At 43.7% G+C, this 12,503-nt stretch overlaps 1 protein-coding gene across 1 annotated transcript in view; it reads left to right on the top strand.

The window, feature by feature from the left end:
• The window catches only part of LOC115613717 (calpain-13-like), a 45,820-nt gene extending 37,309 nt beyond the window's left edge, over positions 1–8,511 (top strand). The window contains exons 19-22 of the mRNA XM_030499571.1: positions 1,827–1,943; positions 4,911–4,966; positions 5,988–6,040; positions 8,014–8,511. Coding sequence (XP_030355431.1) covers positions 1,827–1,943; positions 4,911–4,966; positions 5,988–6,014 — 200 coding nt within the window. The 3' untranslated portion in view covers positions 6,015–6,040; positions 8,014–8,511. The remainder of the gene's footprint in view (positions 1–1,826; positions 1,944–4,910; positions 4,967–5,987; positions 6,041–8,013) is intronic.
• Positions 8,512–12,503: the final 3,992 nt, after the last annotated feature.

Below are 12,503 nucleotides of genomic sequence, written 5' to 3'. Positions count from 1 at the left end.
AAAGCATTTGGGAGGTTGGTGCTACCTCTGGGAATGGCACTAGTGTATTTAAATATAGCTTCTAGCCAGCTGCTCCCTGAAGTGCTTGGTGCTTTCCCCAGCAGAACACTGAGGTGTGTGCTTAATTGTCACTGTTGTCCTAATGCTTCAAAGCTTAATAATGAAGGGTCAAATTTTCTGTCAGAATAAAGTAGGCTAGCTGCATTAACAGCAGTGCTGCCCGGAAATGTATTTAGAAACCCCTCATTGGCAATATTAAATGCATCAAAATAATAATAATAAAAAAAGGGAAGCATAAAGTCTGTATTTTAAAGCTTGACTAAAACCAGAGTGAGGAATACAGCAGACAAGAGGTACGGGAGTAACCTTTCAAATAAACAACAGCACATAACTGAAACATCTTGGGAACAGAAAAGACTGACACTTCGGTCTTGCTGATGAGGTTAACTGAGAGACATTGCCAGGTGAGCAGATTTCAGAGCATATCGCAGACTGACCATGCCAAATTGTTGGTGTTTTACCAGTGTAAGACATTATTACAGCATCTTGTAAGCAGCACTGAAATGCTTGCTGGGATCTGCTCTCCAGAGAGAGCTTGATTGAATTCCCACTGCCTCCCGAAGGTTAAAACTGAGATAAAATTCATTGCTCACTACTACAGTGGTTCTTGGCAGCGGTTTAAAATGAGGCTCAAAAAAGAAATGTCATTAATTACATTTTATAATTACTGACTTTTTCTCATAGGAAAAAAAATCTAAAATCATGTTTCTCTTATTAGGAATGTATCTTAAGCCCAAATGTATTGTAATTATTTAAACATTCAACATTGTGTGTCTGCTTCCTTCTGGAGACCTTCTCCAACTAGGCTCATGCAACCAGAGTTTGTTGATGTACTAACCCACCTCCATGGGTGTATCTCCTCCTACGTAGATGTAGAGAAACCATATTTATCTTTTCTGCTTGTTTAACTGATTTAACTCCATGGTGAATGCATTTAAAATTGAAAAGTTTAGAGCTGGTTGAAAAATCAGGAAAGCTACGTCTCTTCCAACTGAGCCACTAAAAACCAGGGGTGAGCAAATGAGACTTCTCTGAAGTCTCAGAGAATGCATTAAACCAAAGCTATCAGTCCAGCTCTCTGCAGAAAATTTCTCTTTTGTTTAGCAAATCAGCTTTTAGCACAGAATATATTTAAATCATTCCTTTTATATAGCCAGCACATTTAGGGTAGTTTTATTTAACTAATAAAAGAATCATTCTAAAAGGCAATTTTTGTTCATTCAATTGAATACCAATTTCCATCCAAACAGACTGTGACACAAATTCTGAATAATCAGCTAATAAAAAAGAAATGCACCCTTCACCATTTCCTAATAGAAGAGAAAATGTAAAAATTAAGAATCCCAGGCATGCTGTACTGCATAATAGCATGAGCATGTGGCATCTCCCTGTTTAGCAGAAAGCAGCAGTGGTGGTGTAAATGCTACGCTCAGACTTTAACAATTATAAGCCAAAGAAAATCACCCTTTCTTATAGAAAATAAAAGCTAAATAGGCAAAACAAGATAACACTAGATTAGTTAGCTCAGTGTTTCCTGCTTGCTGACTGAAGCCACAGTTCTAGTGACTAGAACAACTTTGATTTTCCACCACTCTACCCCGACTCTTATGCACAAACCTGAGGAAAGGCAAAATGCAGAGACCTGACATGATAGGGTGGGGGGCTGACGGAGGGCACAGCTTCTTTACAGGGTGGACAATGCTATCAGAGCTGGTCCATCATCCCACAGTGTGTCCCCAGTGCTGTCATTCCTCTTCCCTCCGCAGGTCTGGCCGCTAACGATCAGCTCCTGCGCCTGATGACCGTGCGGTATGGCGATGCTGCCAGGAAAATCGGCTTCTCTGACTTTGTGTGCTGCATGCTGCGCCTTGAAACCATGACCCGTGAGTCTCGGTGCTGGGGCCTGGGGACAGGCAGGGGCCATGGCAAAGGGGAGCTTGCAAAGCCACACTGAGTGGCAGGAGGCAAGGGACATAATGCTAGACGTGATAATACATGTCCAAGACATAGCTTGGAAATAACAAACCTGACCCCAAAGTCCAGCCACAGGCCAGGCAGCCCTTTGAGCAGACTATTTGTCAGAAGCCAGATTTGTCTCCTTCCCACAGGAGCAACTGGCTGGTTTAGAGAGTGGTTTAGTGCTGAGAGAAAGCAGCTGGGAATTCAGTGATGTCCTTGCTGAAAACTTCCAGAAGGAAAGTTGCCCCCCAGATTCCCATCAGAGCTCATCAGCATGCCTGTGGGCTGCAGCAGCACCATGCTGCCCTGTTATGTTAATGGATATCCAGAGCTTCTTCAGCTGCCAATCCATTTCTGCTGCATGAATTAACCAGGCCTCTGCAGGCTTGTCCTTAGAGCCCCTGTGCACTAAGACTCATTTTTTAAAACCAAGATATGTCCTTGTGCTGGTGCCCTTCCACGCAAGCTTGAGCATTCAGGTCCATAGCAGAGCTTCCTGCAGGATGGTGTGGAGCATTGCTGGCACCACTGAGGTGAGACTGCATGCATTCATGCTCAGTGACGAGCAACAAGGTAGCACATCTCAAGTGGAAGGCTTTCTTTTGTGTTTAATAATCAAAGAAGTCTGAATCACAGCAAGGGAGATGCTTTTATACAGTTTTTTTCCCCCTTAATTCGAGAGATGTTTTCCCCACCAACTTATGTAAAGTTCTCCCAGATTATGCTAAGGAGAAGGGTCCGAGATCCTTCTCAGTGGATAAAAACGCATATGCCCTGTGTTCTGTGCAGTTATTGTCTGGGAGTTGCAAGGAGGGAATGTCTGTAAATAAGCCTTTACCTGAAAGTAAATGGAATTCTGTTTTACAAAAGCATAATTTTTACTACTCTAATAATAAGCATTTTGACTGGAAATACTGGTAGTTAAACAAACCCAGCAATTGTGACCCATGTGCTAGAACACTGCTACAGCAATTTAGTTCATCTTTGGAACGAGCTGGGTTTCAACAGCACATGGAAATGAGTGTTCATTATTTCCCATGTGTTTTTACCACTGATGTTTGATGGGCAAATAGTGGTCAGTGGATCTGCCCAGATGACACTGCCTAAAACCCATTTCAAGGGAGTACAGCAGAAGCAGCTCATAAAGCTAGAGCTTGTCCTGATTTTAATGCTTTCATTAAAAGAAAAATAACTTGTAAACAACAATTTCTTTGTGATTTTACATGTCATTTGCTGTAGATGAAAATTTTTGTGCCTAAATTAGTCCCGTGCCATCTTTTTTATCTTCAAAAAGGTCCTCTTACATTTTACATTGATCTTCAAATAGGTCCTTACAATTTACTAATGTGGCAGTGTAAAGACAATTCTTCTACATCCATGTGGAAAGGACTCTCTGAAAGTTTCATTGCTGTCTGCAATGAGGATCATAAAATGCTCTCAACTCTTTCAGTTATCACTTGATAGAGGGTTTAATGTGGAATACATTTCTCAAACTTTTCAAATCATTGTGAATAAGATCTCTACAGGAGAGGATAAGAGTGCCACATGGAAATAAAAGGCAGTCCACCTTTATGATGATACGAAAGCAGCAGGAAAGATAAAATCTGTCCCATTAGCTCATTGCTCATCCTTTCAAGACAGCCTTGAGATGAGACCCAAAGCAAAAGCAGCCGCTTCTTTGCAAACTGTATTTAACAGGAGTTAATGAAGCAGTAAAGGGGCACTTACCTCTACCCAGAGGAGGTAACTTCAGCGCTGTCATTTGTTCCTAGAAAGAACTGCTAGGTGCAAGCCTAGCCCTGCAAGTACAACCTTGTCAAGGAGCTGGGTGCAATGTGGGGTTTCCTTGTTCTGTGCCTTTCTTCAGAGCAGTAAGGCTGGATGTGCTTCATCGTGTTAGTTTTCCCCTAAGCTTTCTCTCTGCTCTGGATCATATAGGTAGCTCTGGTTGCCTCCAAAGGGGCAGATGGGCAGTGCACCCCTGTGCCCTCTTCCTACACTCACCCAGCAGCCTTGCACTTTTGTCTAAAGCCAGGCAGGTTTCAAAACATTCATGGTCTTACAATGTCTTTTCCATTCAGGGTAGGAAAAAGGCTCCTGGAGGAATGTGTAATTCAAGGATAGGCAGGCTTAAATTTGTTCCAAGCTTTTATTACTGTTTATAACAGCACATTTCTAGGAGAAAAGTAATTTCAAAATAAATAAACAGAACTCAAAATTCTATGTTTTGACTTTATCCAAACACTTGGGTTTGAACGTTTCTCCTAGACCAACTGCAATATAAATGTGCACATAGAATATCAATATTTGAATGGATTTAAATTTTCTGATGGCAAAGTGTTCTGTCAGAAAACTTTCAGCAATGTTAATTTCCAACTTGAGCTGAATAACAGCAGCATCTGCATTTATATTCCCTGGAAAAAGCTTGCAAGGCATACTAATGACTTGAAGAAAATCAGTTTCTTTAGAGCACACTGTGATCGCTCACTGCCAGGGAGGATGGAAAAGGATCAACAGAAAGCTTCCCTGTGGGAAGATGTGTTTCATTAGTTCACCGTTCTCCTGTTAGTCTTCAGGCAGGAGGTACAATTGGAACCAATTACAGGAGGAGATGAAAGCAGTCGCATTGAGCTCTCCCTATCCCTACACTTCTCCCAAATTGTGGCCCTGCAATTGGGATGCCTCTCCAGGCTGTGATCCCAGGGCCAAGAAAGAGGGGGTACCCAGCACAGAGGAGTGCAGAGGCAGGGCAGTGCGGGTGGACCCCTGAGCCAGGCAGAGGATCCCAGCACAGAGATCGCAGCTCTGCTCCTCAGATGCCCCAGCCTTACATCTGCATTGCATTCTTGTTTTCTCCTCATGAAATGAGATTTTCTTTGTTCTATCTCTAGATGCATTTCAAAACTTAGCAGAGGGGGGATCACAAATTTTGATGACAGCAATGGAGGTAAGAGCGCTCCTTCATTCTCTTCCCTTCTTTCCAGGTCTGAAGTGGGCCCACTGAGTATGTTAGTTAAAGGTGATGTGTGATGCATGTTGCTGGGGGTTTTGCCTCTGACACCAGCAGTGGTGAGGGTTTTGCCTGGCTGGATGTGCTTAATGGGTGGGAGGTATTTCCCTGTCATGCAGCCTCGCTAGGGTAAGCACAGCTCAGTGGTGGCCATCCATGTCCAAAGCATGTCCCTTACCGATCCCACTCTGTCATTGCTGAAAACGTTGCTCAAAGTGACTTTGAGGAAGTGACAAAAAAAGAATCCATGCCCTCATTTCTCACTACCCTATCTGTTAATTCTGAACTGCAAAACATCTTGGTTTTAAGAAGGAAACAGCAGATTAATGCTTGCTGCTGCTGTTTGTCTTGAAAGCACAGCCTGAAGGATAGCTAGCTGAATGGGGATCCATCAAGCTTTTTATCAGCTAGTCTGAAGCAAAAATCCTGCTGTGCTCCATAGCGATATGCCTGAGTGCTGCATTTTATCAGTCTGGGGACTGTTATTTGACAACACAGTGTTTAAAAAGACTTTTTACAAAATCCTTCTGCGATCTTGCTGGCTTCTGTTTACATTCTATGTTTAGTTCAGTGGCTCAGCATTCATTAAATCTGTTTTGCACCAAAAGCTGAGTATTTCCCAAGCAGAAGCCTTGAACCCGTGTTATGATCTGTAGGATAACCACATTCCTAAACCCTGCTATCCCTTCTACTTGCAATCACACAGGTGCCAACCTCTCCCAGCAATTGTTCCTGCTGCAGATGCTGCATTAATTTATCATGGAAAGCAACGTATGGAAAGTGTTTCTGGGTCTGAATTGTAATAAGGGGAAAAGGAAGTTCTAAAACCCCTTATCTATCCTGTGCAGGACAAAAGAACCATAGTCATTGAGTCAGAGCCTGAAGGTACCAAGACATATGTTTGAATACTTAGTGTAACATCACTATTTAAATGCACCTTTTCTTCTTCTTTTTTCAGTGGCTGACTCTTGTCATGTACACCTAAAGAGATGTCAGAGCTCAACGTGGCTGGTAAATCTCTTTAGTACTATACATACTGAGAGGAAAGTGGTGGGTTCCCTTACAGCAGCCACAGTGAACATGAATAGGGGACCTTACAGAAAGCTCACCCTGGGGTTATGGTGGGTTTTGAGAGAAAGAGAAGAGTGACAGCAGGAGCGGGGCTGCAAAGGGAAGGGGGCTTTGGGATAATTTTTCTGGGGAATTGCTGATGGTCTGATTGCTCAGTCCACCAATGGCTCAGTTAGCCACTTGTCCCACCTGAGATAATACATTTTCAATAGATCAACTAGCAGTACTTGTCTTTTTTGTCTTCCTCTGAGGGACGTAATTACTCCTGCATATTTTACATAGCTGCAGCAAATGCAGAGCCAAGAACAGGATGTGAATATGAGGTCACTCAGATTTCTTGGCCAGCCTGATTTCACGGCCAGCCTGATTTCACATTTTTAATTGAATTAGGTGATTAATTTACCTTTGAACAACAGTCCCTCCCTTGTGATTCATTTGATGTTTGCTCCCTCTATGTCAGGCCTGGAGAGGGGTTTTTTCACCCTGAAGCTTACCCGGACTTTCCAATTTTGCTATTTGGGTCTTGTGAAGGACTCTGCTTTTTCCTACGAAACTCATTCTGTTTATACATCCATAAACCATGTTGGCCATTGTGCTTCTATTAGCTCACTGGGATGCAGCTGTTCCAGTTGCAATGGTAAAGTGTTAGTACTGGTCCCAGACATTTGGCACTGAGGAGAAAACAAGGTGAAAATCCAATCCGTAGAGAAAACATGCACTGGAGAGCCAGCAGCCTCCAGCCACTGTATTGTGGCTGACCCCAGGAACTCATGGAGCACCCATAAGGCAAAGTCACACACTTTCCTTATCAACCCAGTTCAAAAATGGAGTGAAAAAAATCCCAAAACACAGGACTTCCATTGAACCCAGGGACTGCATCCAGATGAGCCATGAGCCTTCCTATAGGTAGGAATTACAATAAGAAATCACAGAATCGTAGAATGGTTTGGATTGGAAGGGCCCTTAAAGCTCATCCAGTTCCAACCCCCTGCCATGGGCAGGGACAACTTCCACAGACCAGGTTGCTCAAAACCCTATCCAACCTAGTCTTAATACATGAGCAGCATCTCTGGTATCTCACATCCTGTTTCTGAAGGCAGCTGACATTGGATGCCAGTTTTGGTGGGAAGTTGGAAGGGGAAATGTATAATCAGGGTGTAAACGATACCTCCCAAGGGAGAAAGCAAGGCAGGGACGGCTCCATATCTTTTACCCTTGACTTCCGGACAGGATTTGTGCCCAGCTGCTCCTCTATCTTGGTTCCTAATTGCATCCAGTGTGTCCATCCGCAGCAGGAGCTTTGTTGCTAATATGCCTTCACCCATCTGAGCACAGTTTGCACAGTTATTTGTTTGAAAGTCTGGCCTTTGTTTTTGGAGAGCTTTGAAGAATGCACCTTTCCTTTGTCACAGCAAAGCTGTATTTTGCTGTGTTGATGTGCAGAAACAGATTATTGACAGCACAGCACCCACCCCTTGCACTGCAGACTGTCATTAGGTAAACATGAGACTAGGAGGACCTCACTTTGGGGAATGAAGTTGCCTGAATTATTGCTTGCAAATGATATTCATAGTCTATTTAGTCTTCCTTTTTCCTTTCATGAATCATTCATAGACTGATCATAACTTCTGCGAATATATAATTAATCATAATTTTCACTTATTGGTTTTGAATTAAAATCACTTGAGCAGTTTAGCAGCCACTTGCTGCCAGAGACTGGGCACTCATAGTACGTTCCCTTCACAGGCCTGAAACACTTTAAACTAGAGCCTGACAAGCTATTAGAGATGTGGGAAAATACACTTGGTGTTGCTGAAAAGACTTCTGTTGGAAGAAATACTCTCATTAGTGACTTCTAAAGACTGACCTCCAGCTACTTGTGTTTTGAGTGAGTCTCTTTACCTGTGTTCTAGGTGGCTTTTCTGCTCCTCAGTAAGACACAGCCCAAGGCCATCCCATACAAGAGTCATCCGTAGGGTTCTTGAAAAGCCACTGTGAAGGAGTGAAGCCAGGCTTCCTATGGACACTTGCTTATGCTTGATGGTACTCAGATGTCAGGATGAAGAGCCCTTTGCAGGCAAAGGGAAGCTGCTTTGGACAGAGAAGAGGAGATAATGAGAGCGCTCCATGGGCAAGCTGGTAGTACTTAATGGTCTGGGCAAGCTCCAAGTGCTGGCTATAATCTCCTTTCATCTTCCTGTAAATGGTATGGCTGGTTCTCCTGGTTAATGCACATTAGTCAGGAACAGCTCCATTAACTCCATTGCAAATAAGAATAGAAACAGGCCTTTCGTGTAGAAGTAGTGTAGCACATAGGTAACAAAAACAATTAAGTCACAGTTGTATTTGAGTTATTTCCTATTTGAATTTGAATTATTTCAGTGCTATTTCTAAATGCCAGAAAAAGGTTGAAAAAATTAGTCATCATTCACAAATAATGCCAGAAGCTTTGTGATTTTTTTTTAATTACACTTTTTATTAATAAAAAAAAAAGGAAAAAGAAAATCAAGTCTCATGCATATTTCACTTCATCGGCTATAAGGATTCCATTTGATTTGCTAGGGCAATGAAGAGGCAGATTAGAGATGTAGAACAGATTGTTCAGTGGTTTGTTTCTGATTCCCAGCATCGATGTCAGGACTGTCTGGGAAGAGTCAAGTTTTTCTTTCTCTGCCCTGATGTCTTTAAAAATATAGGGCATATATAAAAATATATATAAAAATAAATTATATTCTTCAGATATAATTCCTGCTCAAAAGTTGAACTTAAATCTGCTAGATAACTGTAACCTCGCTGTAGCCCCCACACAAACTCCACCTTCATACTTTTTTATCATGGAGATAACATTAAATCTGCTGATCTATTCCACTCAACTATTGGAAAAAGATCTCTGAAAACTCTGCTGGTGAAAATGCCAAAAAGGATGCAAATGTCAATGGGCGAAAGCAATTCAGGGTTGCCATAGCAATATAATTCACACCATGCCTCACCCAGACCTTCTACACAAGTTTCCATTGAGGCAACCACACACTAGCAAGAGATTTACTTATTTGGCAATGAGAGTTTCCACGATGCAGCAACAGCTACGCCACAAGGTAAAGAAGGGACCTGAGTATTTGTTGTCATGAAGTCAGTCCATGGCAGTGTCTTGTTGTGCAGCTTGAAGAGCCTGCACTTTCCCCACACTTTCACTGAAAATGAGGGGAAAGGAAATGAGTAAAATTAGATTATTCTACTATTTTTTTCAGTCAGTTTTAAACAAACAGATTCCTTCTCCAGCATGTGACTTACACGTCCCACCTGAAATCATTAATCATTAGTTATGCTCTCTGAAAATGCTGGCAAAGAGAGAGGATAAATTAAAAAGGTGGCCATGGACAAATAAATATGCTTTGCTAAAAAGGTTTATTAGTAGATCCATTTTAGAGAAGTATGCTTGTTTAATTTAGCCTGGGAAGTCAAAAAGGGTAAGTAGAAATCTGGAAGTACTTCTGCATGATGTCTACCACACAGTTCAGGGATGCTCGAGCTAGCTCAGACCTGCTGAGGACAAGCTCTATGTAGCTACACAGAAGTTACCTGTGGTAAAATTGTGAAATTCAGTTTAGGTCAACAGGTTTAAATCCATTCTTGTTGTGTGAAAGTCCCATCTCTAAAAACAGCAAGCTGTTAAGATCAGTGCATTAAGATCAGTCTTAAAAATCTTAATTTGCAAACAATGTATTCCTTTTGTTACCATGTGTAATTGCCTTTCTGTGGAAGGCAATGCTGCTTATCGTGAGACAAAGATCATAGAATCATAGAATGGTTTAGGTTAGAAGGGACCTTAAAGCTCATCCAGTTCCAACCCCCTGCCACGGGCAGGGACACCTTCCACTAGAGCAGGTTGCTCCAAGCCCCTGTGTCCAACCTGGCCTTGAACACTGCCAGGGATGGGGCAGCCACAGCTTCTCTGGGCACCCTGTGCCAGCGCCTCACCACCCTCACAGTAATGAATTTGTTCCTAATACCCAATCTAAATCTCCCGTCTTTCAGCTTAAAGCCATTCCTCTTTGTCCTGTCCCTACAGGCTCTTGTCAAAAGCCCCTCTCCAGATTTCTTGTAGCCCCTTTTAGGTATTGGAAGCTGCTCTGAGGTCTCCCTGGAGCCTTCTCTTCTGCAGGCTGAACAAACCCAACTCTCTCAGCCTTTCTTCATAGGAGATGTGCTTCAGCCCTTCTCTCTAAACTTAGTCTGGCCACAGACTAAACCATTTCTTCTTCATTAAGAAACTAGCAGCAGACACCAGGCATCCCAGGCAATAGAAAAGTTGTATCCCCATGGACAGACGATGGGGATGCCAGCTCTTACCACACAAGGGGTGCGCGTATGCCCATGGACAGAGCCCCTGCAGCTGGTCACCAACCTCCACCACTCCAACCCTTCGCTCTGGTGTGTGTGGTCTGTGCGTGCCAGCACTCTCAGGGACGAACCTATGGTGCCTTCGGGCTTGCAGGCTGGTGCCTGTATTATGATCCTGCACCGGGGCAGAAAGTAATAACTCACTGCTGTCAAGCTGAGCGTGTCTGCCTGTCTGTAGCATTGAAAGAATTGGTATCCCACTTGATTTATTCTTCCAACCAAGCTAATTAAGCAACAATTCAGGAGGAATCCATCATTGTGACAAACTTGTTGATTAACCATCCCACAAGAAAAGTTAAGGGTGTTTGGTAGCCTGGAAAAAAAATGTTGGGTCAATAGGGAGAAAAACAATGATTTGGCCAATCTACAGCAGTGACTGTTATTTCCAAAACCAACAAGAAGCTGAATGCATTTGACAAACACAGGGCCCAACATTAAAAACAAAGGCAGCTCAGATCAGTGGGGTGTTAGATAAAGAGGGAAAACTTCTACGTCTCTTTTGAGTGATTAAGTTGTGAAGGCAAACTTCACGGGGATGGTGCCCCTGTTAAAATTTTCTGTGCACCTTCCTCTGTGTTTGCCAGCTCTGAAATGTTAGTGCAGTCCCCATGAGGTTTCTCACATTTGTGAAAGCTCTGGGATTCATGCAATTATGATAATATCACCTCTAATGTTTTTTGATTAAAATCAGTTTCTAGTCCTCAGGGACACAAGTCTGAAGAGCCCGCAGAGGATCTGCTATTAGAAATTGAAGAGAAGGACCTTGAACAAATGCTTTATTTTTGAATCTTGATGATGCTAGAACCCTCAGGAGGGTAAGAAGCTGGCAATGTGAAGAGGCAGAAGCTGAAGCAGATGAGATTACTGATTCAGAACTTCTTAGAACTGAAGATGGGGTGAAGAGCTGATGAAATTAGGTAGGGTCTGAGACAACCATTAGCATTAGAAGGATTTCGGTGCAGAAGTGGTGACAACTGACCCCACAAGCACAGCCTCTGGATGTAGATGTTGAAGCACTGCTGCTACTGCCCTTCCCCTGAGACCCACAGGCCACACATCTGGCATGTGCCTGGCAGAGGTGGTCCCCAAGTCATGTCAGGATGGATGGAGGAGGAAGCTCTCACATGTCTTGCCTACAGGGTCTGATCCTGCAGATGTTCCCAGAGCATGCAACCTGGATTAAGGCATACCCAGAAGCCTCAGAGGCTGTGGTTTTGATGTTCATGTTGCAGCGAGCCCGTCCTGTCTGTGAGCAGCCCACTGGCCCATGCACCATAAGGTGTGCAGTAATGATTTTCATGTTTGTTTTGTAACGCAGTGCAGCTCTCAAAGCAGGGACCATCCATGCCATGCCACCACAAATGCTCTGGCCATGGGCTGCAGAGCCACAGGCATCTCTCAGGTAAGGGTGCAAGAGTAAGGGACCTGTATTCCCATGTGGAGGGATGCCTGCAAGCTTGGAAGCACTCAGCTCTTGCTGCTGCCTTCAGTGAGATGGTGACCCTTTCTCAAATGAGATACCTGTCCTTCTCCCAGTACTGCAAACTCAGGGAGGCAGATGGAAATCCATCAGGGGTGAACCCCCTGTGTTTAGTAGCTCAGCAGGCAAATGCTGGGACCATTCCTTGGCTGGGGGGGGGGGTAGAGGATTGGTACCAGCTGTATTTGGCATTATTGTGCTTAGCCTTAGCACTTGTCTCTAGGATCTCTTTGCTTCAGGGCTGGAACTGAAATGCTTTACTATTACCTGGTAATTCCTTACCTGAAACACCTTATCCTGCAATCCCTGCCTACACTCCTTGCTCCCAGTCCTGCGATAGCTGCACCTTTTCAGCCCTGGGGAGTGGGATGCCCAGGCAGACTGAGTGCACCAGCCTTTGCAGAGCAGGTTTCTGTGGCACTGGGGTCCATTTCTGCTGCATGGCAGTGACATCTAGAGGCTCCCTGGCCTGAGCTCCTCTCTCTCACTGCTCACATGCTTCTGACAGCACTTGGCAGGCAG

This window comes from Strigops habroptila, chromosome 10 (assembly GCF_004027225.2).
Source record: "Strigops habroptila isolate Jane chromosome 10, bStrHab1.2.pri, whole genome shotgun sequence".
Classification (NCBI taxonomy): domain Eukaryota; kingdom Metazoa; phylum Chordata; class Aves; order Psittaciformes; family Psittacidae; genus Strigops; species Strigops habroptila.
Note: the sequence above shows the minus strand (reverse complement) of the source record. Positions and strands in the feature narration are given on the sequence as shown.